The sequence below is a fragment of the Garra rufa genome, chromosome 8 (assembly GCF_049309525.1).
Source record: "Garra rufa chromosome 8, GarRuf1.0, whole genome shotgun sequence".
In the NCBI taxonomy this organism is placed as follows: Eukaryota; Metazoa; Chordata; class Actinopteri; order Cypriniformes; family Cyprinidae; genus Garra; species Garra rufa.
Genome location: NC_133368.1, coordinates 28,050,979 through 28,067,099, shown reverse-complemented (window position 1 = coordinate 28,067,099; position 16,121 = coordinate 28,050,979). Strand labels below are relative to the sequence as shown.

Sequence of the window (16,121 nt, the reverse complement as noted above, 5' to 3'; positions counted from 1 at the left end):
ATATCGGAGGAGGGCTGTACATCAAAAAGTGGACATTTTTTGCATTTGTGCATTAATACCTAATTTTAGTATATGGGAATTAACTGGGTACCATGTACTGTACTGGGCGGTATATAAAATTGACTAAAAATACAATAAAATAAAAATAAATAAATAAAAAAATTCGGAATCTACTAATTTTGTTAAAGCAGAAGTTTCCTCTAACTGAAAATAACTAACAAACTAATTAATAAATAAAAAATAGTAATATAAAAAATTCCCATAGCAAACATTTAACAGATGTATATTTATAATATATAGTATATAAATATTTTAAATTAATTAATTATATACACATATATACATAATGCCCTACCATGATAACAAATATTTATAATATAGTATATAAATATTTTTAGATGATATTAAAATAAGACTTTTAAATTATATTAACGGTCAAAAGTTTGAAAAATAGAGATTTTTTTATGCAATAACACCCAGTCCTGCCATGCTCACAAATAATATTTATAATATAGTATATAAATATTTTTAGATTATATTAAATATGATTTTTTTAAATTATATTAAATAGTCAAAAGGTTGAAAAATAGAGATTTTTATGTCATAAAATCCAGCTCTGCCATGCTCACAAATAATATTTTTAATACAGTATGTGAATATTTTTAGATATTAAACATGATTTTTTGAATTATATTAAATAGTCAAAAGGTTGAACAATATAGATTTTTGTCATAACATCCAGCTCTACCATGTTCATAAATAATATTTTTAATACAGTATGTACATATTTTTAGATTATATTAAATATGATTTTTTAATTTTATTAAATAGTCAAAAGGTTGAAAAATATAAATTTTTGTCATAACATCCAGCTCTACCATGTTCACAAATAATGTTTTTAATATAGAATATAAATATTTTTAGATTTTAAATTTTAATAAACTTAGATTTTTAAATTATAATAAATAGACAAAAGGTTGAAAAATAAAGAGATTGTTTATGCAATTTATTTGCTCACAAATAATAATAATAACAACAGTGCCTTTAAAAGGAAGCTTCTCTAGATGATTTAAATATAAAATATAAAAACAAAAAAATAACTAATTAAGTAAATTAATATAGAAAAAGCATTATATCCCTTTTCAACATTTCATTATTCATTATTTGAAAAAAAATCTTCACATTCCACCAAAGCACTACGCAGGGCAGAAAGACCCACACTGCTATAAAGCAGTCACTGTCATTGCCCACTAAACATAGAGGTGATGCTGTTGGCAGGCTTTCTCAGTAGAGGCACCAGGAGAGCCCTTAACCATCTATCCATCAAGTAGCTTTCAGTTCAGATACCCCTGTTTTTCTCTGACCGGGCTGACAGAAGCCTAAAGGCAATACCCTGCCTTTTTCCCATGTGGAGGAGTAATATAGCAAGCCATTAAGGAAACGCTGCAAGCCACCAATCAAAGCGATGGGGTGAGCACTCTTGCCGTCCTTTGGTAAAGATGATATATACTCCCCTTGATCAATGTTGGCAGAGGGAGTAATTAAACATTTCAATAATTTAGCAGGCACGCTGAGCAAAACAGCGAGTACGCTTGCACCAGGCTTGATGGGGAGTGACTGTGAAGCACTAGAGGGCTGTTAAAGAGAGTTACTGACAAAGTAGAGAAAGTGTGAATTTATGCATGAACAGCTAGACAGGTTCAACTGATTTAAAACGAGTTACAGTAATTAAACTCCAGGGAGGTCAGTTAAATAGCAGGATACATAACACCTACAATACGACTATACATTAATAGTATTACTAAATATTATATATATCAGACAATAGAGTAAAGACATTTGTCGTGACAAATTTCAAATTTTTCAAATTCATCAGTGAATTCTGAAAAAAGTACCATGGTTTTAATTAATATATTAAGCAGCACAAATGTTTTTTAACATTAATAATGATATATGTTTCTTGAACAATGATTTTTGAAAGATTATGTGACACTGAAGACTGGAGTAACAGCTGCTGAAAATCCAGCTTTGCCATTGCGGGAGGTTGTGATCAGTAAGACTTTAATGTTTTTATGCTCATCAACGCTGTATTTATTTGATCAAAAATAAAATAAAAGAGTAAAAAAACATAATATTGTGAAATATTATTGTAAATGTCTTTTTTTGAAAGAAACTGATATTTTATTTCAGCAAGGATGTGTTAAAATAAATGCTATTCTTTTTATTTTTTATTCATCAAAAAAATCCTGAAAAAGGTAACACAGGATCAAAAAAATGTTTCCAACACTGATAATAATCAGCATATTAGAATGATTTCTGAAGGATCATGTGACACTGGAGTAATGATGCTGAAAATTCAGCTTTGCATCACACGAATAAATTATATTTTAAAGTATATATAAAGTATATAAAAAAGAAAAGCGTTATTTTATTTTGTAATAATATTTTACAATATTACAGTTATTTCTGTATTTTTTATCAAATAAACAGCCAATATAAATGATTCCAAACTTTTGAATGACAGTGTATATTAAAATATAAAACTGTAATGATATTTCTACATATACATTTTGATCAAATAAATGCAGCTTTGTTGAGCATAAGATGCTTAATTAAAAAACTTCTGAACAATAATGTACATTAAATATTTCTATTTAAATTATCTAAAAATACTTAACAATAATAACATTTAAACCTGGAAATACATGTAACAACATTATAATAATGTAAAACAAATATTAGTCATTAAACAAGTAAATCTGAAACAATCATGTGAAAACTTTATATGTGACCCTGGACCACAAAATCAGTCATAAGGGTCCATTTTCAAAAAAATTATAAAAAAATACTGAGAAAATCGCCTTTAAATTTGTTCAAATGAAGATCTTAGAAATGCACATTACTAATCAAAAAAGTTTTGATATATTTATGGTAGGAAATTTACAAAATATCTCCATGGAACATGATATTTACTTAATATCCTAATGATTTTTGGCATAAAAGAAAAATCTATAATTTTGACCCATGCAATGTATTTTTGCCTACTGCTACAAATACACCTGTGCTACTTAAGACTGGTTTTGTGGTCCGGGGTCACATATAGGTAATCAGTTCATCTACGGAAGCATTAAAGATGCACTTTAAGTCATCTCAAAACTGGAGAACATGTTCATTTCTTCTTTTTGTGCAGCTAAAATGCTTATTAAAACAAAAAGGTGACACCTCAAATACTACAACTTTCTGAAACTCATTTTCATTTTATACAGTGTATTATAAAAGTGATAAACACATGCATCAAAGTCAAGTAGCTCACTAAAACCAGCATCTTTGTGGCTATTGCGGGGGGCATGGGTGACGTCTGCCAAATCAACTCCCTCCCCAAATCCCCCACCTTTTGCTCCTGTCTTGCATGTGCTTTGTCGTTAGCAGCTTAATCCCCTAAAACCACAGTTTAGCGCCTACTTCTTCATCCCCTCCTCAGCCCTGGCCCTAATGTCCTCGCCCGCTCCATTAAACGGCAGAGAAAGGGCCCAGATTAGACAGATAAAAAGAGTGTGAGCTCTGTTTGGATAACACCCTCCCTGCCAGGGCCTCGCAAAACAGGATTACAACCAGTGTGTGTGGAAGTGAAAAAAAAAGCCGGCTTGCCAGGGTATCGAGTGAAGTGGGCACGAGAGAAACTGAGTGAAGTTTCATCATATATGTGGACCATGTGACACATTGGTCACAGTAGACCAGGTGCCTATACTGATGTTTTCTCTTGGTGGCAACTTCTGACGACCTGAATGTTGTCACTTGAGCTTAGTGAAGTGCATATTGTTGGCAAGACCAACACATACAATTAGCATTTATACTGCACTTGTACTTGGTGCACTTGGTAAACTCTTCCTACTCTTCTAGTGGAGATATCAAACAAAAGGCAGTGGCCAAACAAAGCTGGCTTCTGGGCAATTCTTACACAAACAAACATGGTCAACAGGTTCATTTCTTTTAAAAGGAAGACTGCCAAAAACTGCTAATTGTTTGAACTAAATGGAGAGAACATTTGGTTTTAGTCTATAGTGTTTGGAGTCTTGCTGGAGATAGTTCAGCTTTCAGTGACCTCGACACGGAGGGCGAGCATTCCAGAGCTGCTGAGGAACCGGCATTAAGTAGCAACACTAAAAGAAAATGGCTCCTTAATAAGGTAAGCCAATTAAGAAGCTGAAAGAGAAAGTAATGTGACGTGAATGGGAAATGCCTCAAATTTGGGCCTTACACAGGCAGTGGGGGAGAGAGCATAAAGGCCTTGTGGCGAATGCCATGAATTAGAAGTACAAGAGAAGAGGGACAAAGTACTGACAGTACAGAGAGCATTTAAGAACCACAGAGAACTGTGCCGTTTCACTTCAAAGATGCAAGTAAGAGACAAAGATAATTGGTTCAAAAACAGAATACAACTTTATGCATTTTTAAACAGTATTTTTTGACACTCGGACTTTGTAACACTGTGCTCTGTTTTAAGACACACAGACCCAAAACTGAGGAAGACTGTTCATCAGAGCCCTGGGAAAAAGAGATATAAAGCATCCTTATTACAGTTGGTTAGAGGTTCAAAAGGGTTAGATGTTTAAAGAGACTGCTTTGTTTTGTGGCAAAAATAAATGTGACCCTGGACTAGGGATGTTAACCGATGACCGTTTGACCGGTGGTTGACCGTATCAACGTTAACCGGTCAAAGTTGTCGGTAGTCGGTTAAAAAAAAAAAGTGCCGGTGCATCTTTTACGCATTCTGAAGGTGCCTGTTTTATCCATCGGTTTTATCATGTTGCAGTCTATTAGGCAACATTCCGCATTAGATGGGCTTAGATTTGGAAATACATTACATCTACATTTCAGTGGTAACCGATAAGGTGATGATGATCATCATCTTTCTTTATTATGGTTAGCACTACCTCAACTAAAGCGGCGTCTCTTCGGAGCTGTCATTTTCTTAAATGAGCCGTGGCAATGTTTCAAATGAGCTTCTAACCAAAACAAACGTCTTTATTTTCAAAGCGATCACCTTGTACCCAAACCATTTGAAACTAAGGAGCCATTTGTCCTACGATTACATACAACAAGCTCTTCGGCGCCGCGTTTGCGGGACTCATGTTTCGCGCTGTAGTGGATTTTAAAAAAGTGACGTGAGTGGCAGTGTGTGTGTGTGTGTGTGTGTGTGTGTGTGCGGGAGGCAGAGCGGCAGAGAGATGCGACAGAGTTGCGAAATTGCAGGCGCGGCTCGAAATGGCTGTTATTTCAAATAGCGTACCATATTAAACTAATCGGTTAACCGGTTTCAACCGGCTAATGAGGCTCGGTGGTCGGTCAAGAAATATTTTAGTTTTCGCCATCCCTACCCTGGACCACAAAACCAGTCATATGGGTATTTTTTTTTACCTGAAAGCTGAATGAATAAGCTTTCCATTGATGTATGGTTTGTTAGGATATGACAATATTTGGTCGATGAACTATTTGAAAATCTGAAGGTTTAAAAAAGTTCAAATAGTGAGAAAATCGCATTTAAAATTGTTCTGATATATTATAAGTTTTGATATATTTATGATAGGGAATTTACAAAATATATTTCAGGAACATGATCTTTACTTAATATCCTAATGATTTTTTGTGTAAAAGAAAAGTCGATAATTTGACCCATACAATGTATTTTTGGCTACTGATACAAATATACCCGTGCTACTTAAGACTGGTTTTGTGATCAACTGAATTAATTAAAGAAATACATTTACTATATATTTTTCTAAATAAATAAAATCTAAAACACAAGCTGTAACTGATATGCAGAATGTAAAAGAAAGGTCAGAGAGGTAGTGTCAGGCAATGGGATGTTAGGGAAGAATAGAATGGAATGGAAGCAGAGGCAGGACTGTCACGCTTTGTTTTTCTGCCTGTTGCTCCTGAATGGCAGTAATTAGTTGGCTGGGTGGGGGGAACATGGGGTGGAGAGGGACTCCAGCCTCCCACCAGGAAACAGAAGGGAGAGGGGATGTGGGACAGGAGAATAGATGTTCTGAGAGCAACAGAAAAATAAGGGCAAGGGTCATTCCTAAGAAACAGAAGAGGGACAAAAATTCAGGCATGATAACAGGGTGCTATAGATTCTAGAAAACGGGGAGGGAGGGGGGTTCTTATATAAAAAAGGACAATTATCTGCCAATGGGCTTGCTTGTACTTATTTTAAAGCATAAAGTCACTTAATTTCACCCTAAAAATTCTGTCATTAGTTACTCACCCTCATGTTTTTCCAAACCTGTAAGACCTTCGTTCATCTCCAGAAAACAAATTAAGATATTTTTGATTAAATCTGAAAGCTTTCTGACCCTCCATAGACAGCAACACAACTCAAAGATTTTATGACCCAGAAAGGTAGTAAGGACATCGTTAAAATAGTCCATGTAACATCAGTGGTTCAAACTTAATTTTATGAAGCTATGAGAATGCTTTTTGTGTGCAAAGAAAACAAAAATAATTACTTTATTCAACAATTTTTCTCTTCTGTGTCAGTCGTCACATGATCATGAGAGTACCGTGATGTATGTATATGCATTCCTCTGCTTGTAAACAAGGCGCAGTGCATCCAGGTTCTATGTCAGAACACCAGATGCATGGTACTCTTGTGAATGCACATCGAAGACTGACAGGGAAGAGAAGAAATTGTTAAATAAAGTTGTTATTGTTGTTTTCTTTATTCTTGTAGCTTCATAAAATTAAGGTTGAACCACTGACGTCACATGGACTATTTCAACAATGTTCTTACTACCTTTCTGGGCCTTGAACATGGCAGTTACATTGCTGTATATGCAGGGTCAGAAAGCTCTCAGATTTTCTCAAAAATATCTGTATTTGTGTTCTGAAGATGAACGGAAATCTTATGGTTTGAAACGACATGAGGGTGAGCGATTAATGATGGAATTATCCTTAATTTGTGGAAGGGAAAAATTAAGACTTTTTAAGACCTGCAGAAACCCTGTTAACCATATTACAGATGGATTTACAACGCTAAGTGAAAAGCAGAAGGTTAATGTGTCATTGACACTGAGGCTGCACATAGATCTGCAGAGACTCTCTGAATGTCGGGGTTGCGAGAGGAAGGGTGTGAAAAACACAGTTCACTCTCACAGCCTCTCGACTCCCACTGCCAGATGACACTGAGCAGACACTCCGCATGGTGATGATGTGTGCTACAGGTGTGTGTCTGTGTGTGTGAACGCGATGAAGTCTTTTATCAGAATCAGGTGGGATGAGGAGGAATGTGAACATACAGTGGCCCAGAAAAGGATGTTAACACATCAGCCACACAAAAATGTAAGAATGTCATGGCTGTGTTTATTTTGTTTTGAATGATACAAGGACACACAACTGTGATATTTCTGTGATGATAAAGCTGAATTTTCAGCAGTCATTACTTGTGCGTCACATAACCCATCATAAATAATCCTAATAACGCTGATTTGGCACTCCAGAAACATTTCTTATTATTGAAAACGGTGCTAATTAAAACTTACTTAGTTTACTTACAGAATAAAAATTTCCTGATAATTCACTCACCTTTCTTCACCCACAAATAAATTAAGTTTTTTGAGGAAAACATTCCAGGATTTTTCTCCATATAGTGGACTTCAATGGTGGCCAATGGGTTGAAGCTCCAAATTGCAGTTTCAATGCAGATTCAAAGGGCTCTACACGATCCCAGCCGAAGAATAAGGGTCTTATCTAGCGAAACAATTCATTTTCTTAAAAAAAATATACATTTATATACTTTTTAACCACATATGCTCGTCTTGCACTCTGCGATGTGTGTGTATGACTTCACACGTTATGCAATCACATTGGAAGGTTACACACGGTTAGTTTTTCGTCTGTGTACTCTGGTTCAAAAAGGTAGGGTAAGCACATTTTTGGATACAAAGTACATACATTTTTATTTTATTTTTTAGAAAATGGCCAATCGTTTTGCTAAAAAAAAAAGCCCTTATACCTCATTTGGGATCGTGTAGAGCCCTTTGAAGCTGCATTGAAACTGCAATTTGGACCTTCTACTTATTGATCCACTTTGAATTCCACTATATGGAGAAAAAAACCTAGAATGGTTTCCTCAAAACAAATCTAATTTCTTTGCGACTGAAGAAAGAAAATATGAAGATAGTGGATCACATGGGGGTAAGTAAATTATCAAGACATTTTTATTCTGGAAGTGAACTTATTCTTTAATATGTTTGAGGAAACCATAATACCGTCATGGGTTATTTGAAAAAAAAAAAAAAAAGTAAAAAAAAAAGTTACTGTTTTCACCTCTTTACTGATCAATTTATTGCATTGTTTATAATATTCTTAATTACAGTGATGGATAAATGTGGTTTCTATGCCAGGACACCTGTGTGGTGTGAAATTAATGAAAAGTGACTTCATACATAAGCCAAAAAAAAAAAGGCCTGACATAAATTACTTGTGACTGCCATTTGGATTGATATTTTGTATCTAGTCCAATGACATTTAATTTTTATATTTTTTGGAGCAACTGTAATGTGTTGACAGAGTTCAAAATCCTTCAACAATCTACATCCTACACATTTATTTATGAGATCTTTGTTAATTTGAGCACTCTCAACACATTTTAGAGTATTGTACTACAGCAGAATTTCTAGATTCCCCACATAGTATGAAATAACCATGAAAAAGATGATGTGTGAGCCTACTTACATGTGTAGGTGTATAAAGAAACTTAGATGGACAGAAAAGAGATTGAACTACCTGCTGCAGGTCTGCCAATGAGTAGAGGTGCACATGCTGTAGCAGGTATTCTCTCGGAAAGATCCTGCAGAAACAGCAAGAAAATCACATTAGCATGAAAAGCATAAGAATATTATCTCAAATCATAACCGAGTCCGCACATATCTGTAGAAAAATAACTGCTTTAGCCTGCACACATATACATAGAGATCCATTTCAGGTGGAACGCTAGTATCCCGTCATCCCGCCTCTGTAACCATGACAACATGGGTCCAAATTGCTTGGAAATAGGGGTTAATTCAATTGAATTGGAAAAAGGCTGTAAAATAGGCATTTAAAAGCACTACCCCTTATTATGGGTGAAGTGGGGCGGCTCTGTCTCTCTCTATCCATCTGGCTAGCTATTATGGCCCTCTTCACCTCTCTCCTCCCATGAGCCTACACTCGCTCTTTCCCTCTCTCTTTCACCCACGCCTGCTCACATTACAAACTCAAGGGCCCACAGAATTATCCAGAAAAGAGGGGATGGGGAAAGCAACAGGCATACTGTAGGATATGCGGTTACAAGAAGGAAATTAAATGAAAAACTGGGAGTTATCGATCTCATCTTTTACCATACCACTAGTTAGTCCAAGCAAACAGATCAGACGAATCCTACTAATGAAATGATCCTCTTTGGAGATGCAAAAAAAAATCAATTCATTCAGACACAATGCTATTGGACACGCTATAAGCTGACTACTTGAACAGTATTCAGTCTTTTTTTAAACAAAAAAAGCTGGAAAATTGGATCGATTAAGTAGTCTGGCAGTGGAAACCAGTGCATCTTTACTCCTGCCCACTAATAGTTCATCCACTACGCTTCCTCAGTGGTCCATCATTAGCAGTCCGTCAGACAGATGTTGGCAATTTGAGACAGGCGTATAGGCCACAAACACAGAGACAGGAGAGAGGGAATTTATGGCATTATGACATGGGAGGAAAGTATGCTGGGTAGTTTTGAGCTATAACGGGGCATTTAGAAGTATTATGTTATATATACAAAGTCACATATGATTTAAAATAGTTTGTGTTGATGCATGTGGCCCACATGAATGTGTGCCTCGTTGGATATCACCTCGGTTTTTAGCTTTGGGGATTGTGGTGGAGCTCCATTTTTCCTCATTCACTGCCATAATCTCTTAAATCATTGCTGGCTGAAGAGAAGCATGGCAGTACTCCAAACAGGCCCATTCACAGCTCGTCCCTCAGGCCTCATTAGGCCAAGCCATCATTACGGCACTAATCTAAGTCTAAACTGAGGCATGGAGGCAGGGGGTGGGATGTTTACTAAGCTGGGGATGAAATCTCTTTTCATTTGATTATGGAAAGCTTAAGGGTCAATAGACAAGAGTTGCAGCAGGTGTCATTAGTACAAATAGAGCTGATGACAGCTGCTTTGTTGCGTGTTTGACGTGAGGCATGTCAAAAATGACACTTTATCAAGAGCTGTCACGCGCTGTTTGAGGTTTAGGAAATATGCGTTAAAGGATTAGTTCACTTCTAGAAAAAAAATGTCCTGATAATTTGCGCACCCCCATGTTATCAAAGATGTGCATGTCTTTCATTTCTTTTCAACTAAAGATAGAATGTATTTGAGGAAAATATTCCAGGATTTTTCTCCATGCAGTGGACTTCAATGGTGGCCAACAGGTTGAAGGTCCAAATTGTAGTTTCAATGCAGGTTCAAAGGGCTCCAAACGATCCCAACCAAGGAATAAGGGTCTTATCTAGCGAAACAATCAGTCATTTTCTAAAAGAAATACAAATGTATATACTTTAACCACAAATGCTTATCTTGCACTAGCTCGGCCTCAGACATTACATAACCTCGTTGGAAAGGTCACATGCGGTTAGTTCTTTGTCTGTATACTCCAGTTAAAAAAGATAGGGTAGGGCGAAAACTTCATCTCATTTTCTCCTCCAACTTTAAAATTGTCTGACATTGTTTAAACTTTTTTTGTAAAGAGCGTTTGACTTTCTTTGCACGTTTGCTTTGTGAACACAGTCGGTTGGTACTTCCACCTACGTCACGTGTGACCTTTCCAACATGACTATGCAATGTGTATGGTCGAGCTAGTGCAAGACAACCATTTGTGGTTAAAAAAAGTATATTATTTTTTTATTTTTTTTTTAGAAAATGACCAATCATTTCGCTAGATAAGACCCTTATTCCCCTGGGATTGTGTGAAACCCTTTGAAGCTGCAATTGGAACCTTCAACTCATAAGCTCCCACTGAAGTCCACTATATGGAGAAAAATCCTGGAATATTTACCTCAAAAACCTTAATTTCTTTTCGACTGAAGAAAGAAAGACATGAACATCTTGGATAACATGGAGGGTAAGTAAATTATCATCAAAATTTTATCTGGAAGGAAACTAATCCTTTAAAATCCAAAGATTGAGTAAATGTAAATGTGTTGTCTTTCTTGACCATGTTGAACTGTTCTCAAGAGGGGTCAGATAATTCTTTAACCTCATTAATTAAAAAAAAAGATTTCATTAAAAAAAAAAAAGCTGCCAAATGCAAGCATCACTATTAAATCTATAGCACAAAGTTTACCGTTTGACAGCATAGTTTGACTGCTTAAATTATTTTGAACAAGTCTTTTTTTTTAGTGTGACAAGAGTAGTTTAGATTCCTGAACTAAATACTCTCATAATCTATTTTTTAGTTGATTAAAAACAATTAGAGTGAACATTGTTGTTAGATTTCAGAACCAATGGTTCTTATGACTTGGTTCTTTAGTGAAACTACACATACAGCTGAACACCTCTAAAAGACTTTGAAGTCATTAAAAAGTCTACGCAAACCAACCCAGGCTCATTGGAATTACATGCCTCTACATGCATTTCTGCAACACCATAATTACATCCCTTACTGCACGTTTCGTGGCAGTTTCAAAGTGAAATGTCCAGAGAGTGGTGCCAAAACACACGTTCAATACGGGACCATGGCACATTTTTACATTACATTGGTACAGGCACATATTGATGCGTTTTTATTATGCTGCTTGAAGTACATATTGCGGCTATTCAGAATTTAAATATCCAGGTAGTGTCATTAAAGGTCAATACTCTATTGTGTTGGAAATATCCCTTACACTAAACGCAACCCTAAACCTACCCGACAGTGTTCTGTTAACAAATGCAAAAGTAATATAAAAATGCATTTGTTGCAGCCATGCCGTTTTAACTTTATGCGGATTTGAGCCGTTTTGTTGAACTGTAGTTTCACTGGGTTTGTACCAGAGCTCTTCGTCACTTAACTGCAACTCTGTTATCGCGTGAGCTACCGAGCAAACCTACTGAATTAGAAAACACATGCATATGAAGCTGTATATGTGACGACAACGTTCAGAAGTATCAGTTTTCAAATTGCATAGAATGTTTAAATTGTTTTGAAGCCACAATATAATATCCTGCAAGTAAATGAGTGAAAATTCTTTATTAATCAAAATGCTGTGTGTAAATCATACTTTGCGTGAAAAGGAATAGAAGTTGTCCGAGTTTTACTGCCTCTAGTGTTCATTTCAGCTGGAAACTGCATTGATTCGTACATAAACTGTAGGTACGTTTTTTCAGTTTTGCAGAAATATATATAGAGGCACATATTTCCAATAAGCCTATGTTGACGTTAAACACGCTGTTATCAAAATCTGCTATATATGTATCTATTATCAAAATTATCTCATAATTCGCCAATGAAATTGAATTTTTCTCCCAAATATTTTTTCATTAAGGAGTCAAGAATGGATAAGAGAAATCTGAATCCAAATTTTTTAAAATAAATTCTTTATTTTAATAAGAATTTTCCACTGTTTACAGATCACACTTGACAGCTTTGCGGTCTTAGAGAGGTATGAATGCCTAATAAAGGGTCTGGAAACCACAGAGCTCAAAGCTTTACATAGCCACAAATCTGATATAACAAGTGAGGTATTACTGAACATCTTAGAAAGGCTGACAAAGAAAAGATATTGCACTGACAAGATTCCACGGCCTAATGCGCTATCTTCTGTATGACAAGATGAAATCCTAACTTAATCCCTGTGGATGTGTTACGCTGATTTGCCAGCCTTTGTCAAGCTTGTTCAAGTCAGGACAGTGTGTGAAAAGAAACCTGGGTTTTTCTGGGTGTTCATTTACTTCTGGTTATGGTGACAGTCTATCTTTCAGCTTTCTATCTCCTCAAGCATAAATTCATCTCTGCTCATGGCAGAGCTCCATGTCTATATCTTTTGTCCTTTCTCAGGGTAAATACATATAAGTGTTTACAGTGGTGGTAATCAGGCGATATGGGGCTTGTTGTCAAACAAAAGAGCACCAAATCCGGCCACAGTAATCAGAGGGTGGAAGCATATAAGCAAGGGACTGTATGTTGATTTTGTTCTTCTCTCTCAACCGCCTGTGGATAGGTTTCTTTTATGGTAGAGAAACTGATATACTGCAGTCTGTGATTGGTCAAAAACAGACAAAGAACAGTTTGGAAGTACCACACTTAAGTAAACAGACATGGACATGAGGAAAAACTAATGTAAGGTGCAGACAAAGGTAGTAAGCATGTGCGTGGATGCCCCTTTGGATCAGTGAGGTGCATTAGATCAGGCTCAACGGTGTGGACTGTGACAGCTCTCCCCCTTCTCTCTGTGGCTTAGTGTAAACACTCGTGGGCCTCTTCACGACCACTGATGAGCGTCTCGGCTCTGCAATGAATGGCTAAGGTAATATTTTAGCGCCACCGCCCTCATCAATCCTACACTGTTTGGAAAAGCGAAGCATTAGCCTGATGCCTGCTAATAGCCTGGCCATAAACACTAGTCCTCCAGCGCTGCCTCCTGCTAGGGTCACCGCTGCTGCACCCCGTAAACATAGCGGCCAGATAAAGTCACCGCTCAGTAGGCAGCTGGGACCGCTCCAAGGAGATGAACCTAGGAGAGGATATTCAGTTCAAACTGAGGTTCCCTTTGCTAGAGCCCTCACGTCTGCACTTCAAACGGCCATCCCGCTTCTACGTCACCATGAAGTTCAAAGGAACCAATACATAGGAAAGGGTACTGGCCCATTCAATAATTCAGTGATTCAAACAACAAACACTGTTCTGAACATGTAGCTAAGAGTGCATTAGCAACACCATTAAGTCAACATCTGAAGTTTTTTTTATCTGAATGTTTTTTTGGCATGCCATACTTTATTTCAATAGAAAAAGATGGGAATTTGTTTACAGCAAAAAAGCTCATTGTCAATCCAAGGATGTTTCATGGGCACTAGAAGACATAAACTGCAGTTTCCTCTTAGTTTACACAAAAATGAAACTGTAACAGCATGAGGGTGAATAAATGATTACAAACATATTATTTACTTTCTCTTATGTAAGATGGCCACAAACAGTTTGATCATATATATACACACACTACAAAAGTTTGGAATAATAATGTTTTTTTTTTTTTTTATATAAGTTCATGAGTCCCTTATTTGTCCTGAACAGTTAAACTGCCCACTGTTCTTCAGAAATGTTCTTACAAATTCTTTGGTTTTTCAGCACGATGCTTTAGGAGCCAGGGGGTAAAAACTTTTGAACTGAATGAAGATGTGTAATTTTTTCTTATTTTGCCTAAATATCATATTGTTTTATTCAGTACTACCCTTCAGAAGCTACAAACGAAACTTACATGTTTCCCAGAAGACAAAATAAGTTAAATTTACCCTGATCTTCAAATTCAAAATGTTTTCACCCCCTGCTCTTAAGGCATTGTTTTTCTCTCTGGAGCATCAGTGAGTGATTGATACATCTGTAATAATTGCGTATGAGTCCCTCAGATGCCCCCAGTGTGAAAAGATGGATCTCAAAATCATACAGACATTGTTGGAATGTGTTCAAATACACAAAAATGTTGAAAAACCAAAGAATTTACGGGACCTGAAGGATTTTTTGAAGAACAGTGGGCAGTTTAAGTGTTCAGGACAAACAAGGGACTCATGAACAACTATCACTAAACAAAAAACACAGCTGTGGATCATTCAGGTAACAAAACAGTATTGAGAATCAATGTATGTAAAGTATGTAAACTTTTGAACGGGGTCATTTTTATAAACTATTATTTTCTCTAGTGGACTATGTGTAAATGTCTTTTATGTGAAATATCTTATTCAGGTAAGTACTAAATAAAAATACCATGCATTTTGTATGATCCCTCTTATTTTGGCAAAATAATTAACATTTTGCAGATTCTGCAAGGTGTATGTAAACTTTTGAATTTAACTGTATGACTTTAATACAGGTTTAAAACATGAGGGTTAGGAAATGATCACAAAATTTATTTATTTATTTTTTGTGTGAATGATCCGTTTAAGACTTTTCGCTTTTTAAACTTCCAGTTAACCCTAAATCAAGTAAACAGTTGTCTGTCAATATAAAAGGAGATGAGCCATTCTGGGCGGAAAAGCTTTCCATTATGTGATATTTTATCAGAGCTGTACAAGCTTTCTTCTCTCATGGTGTGAATGTTTAAGGCCTCTTAGCGCAATCTTGTGGTCTCCACACTGACCCTGGTAGGATCATGAAGCATTCATCACATAGACAAGCCTTTTAGTGCCGAAACCTTCACATAAACACAGCTTCTTCACATTCACGCTGAACCTGGCCTTTAGGAATCCACTAAAGATCTGCTTAAGGACCTTATTCCGAGCAACCAAATGCATTCCTTGAGATAGCGTTTTAAAATTCATACTTTTTTAGTGCTACATGCCTAATGCATACGTATATATTACAAAAAAGCTGTGCATACTGGCAGGGCAACAAACCAAATGCAAACAGCAGCAGCCATCCACTATTTTATGTGCCTTCAAGACTTCACAAATATTTATGTTGTTCTACATGATATTAATTTCTAGTGCCATCTTACAAATCTGCAAAGCAGAAAGAGGAAAAGCTCAGTGTGTGTCCCTGCTGGCCTAAATCAATCACTGTAATCAGAATCACCAGACTACTACTAAAAATAGGAAATATTTATACACTCATGAACTGATATCAATTAAACATTTCCAAACTTGCCTCTTACTGACTTCATAACTCCATCAACTGTTTTGATGTAACTAACAACAATATAATCTCTTAAGTGGGCTCTTAAGAAGAAAAAAGCACACATGTAAAGGTAGAAATAAAAAAAAAAACTGTTACTTCTACAGTCTTCCGAGTTTTGCTCTTGCTTCACGGTTCTTTTTTAATATATAAATTTGTCACAGTAACAAGCCATAGTAGATTAGAAACATTTCTATATGATTCAGGAAACCTCTTTTTAAATAGGTAAGA

At 36.1% G+C, this 16,121-nt stretch overlaps 1 protein-coding gene across 1 annotated transcript in view; it reads right to left on the bottom strand.

The window, feature by feature from the left end:
* The window catches only part of plekhm3 (pleckstrin homology domain containing, family M, member 3), a 51,055-nt gene that overhangs the window by 11,332 nt on the left and 23,602 nt on the right, over nt 1-16,121 (bottom strand). Inside the window, exon 5 of the mRNA XM_073845595.1 lies at nt 8,791-8,854. Coding sequence (XP_073701696.1) covers nt 8,791-8,854 — 64 coding nt within the window. The remainder of the gene's footprint in view (nt 1-8,790; nt 8,855-16,121) is intronic.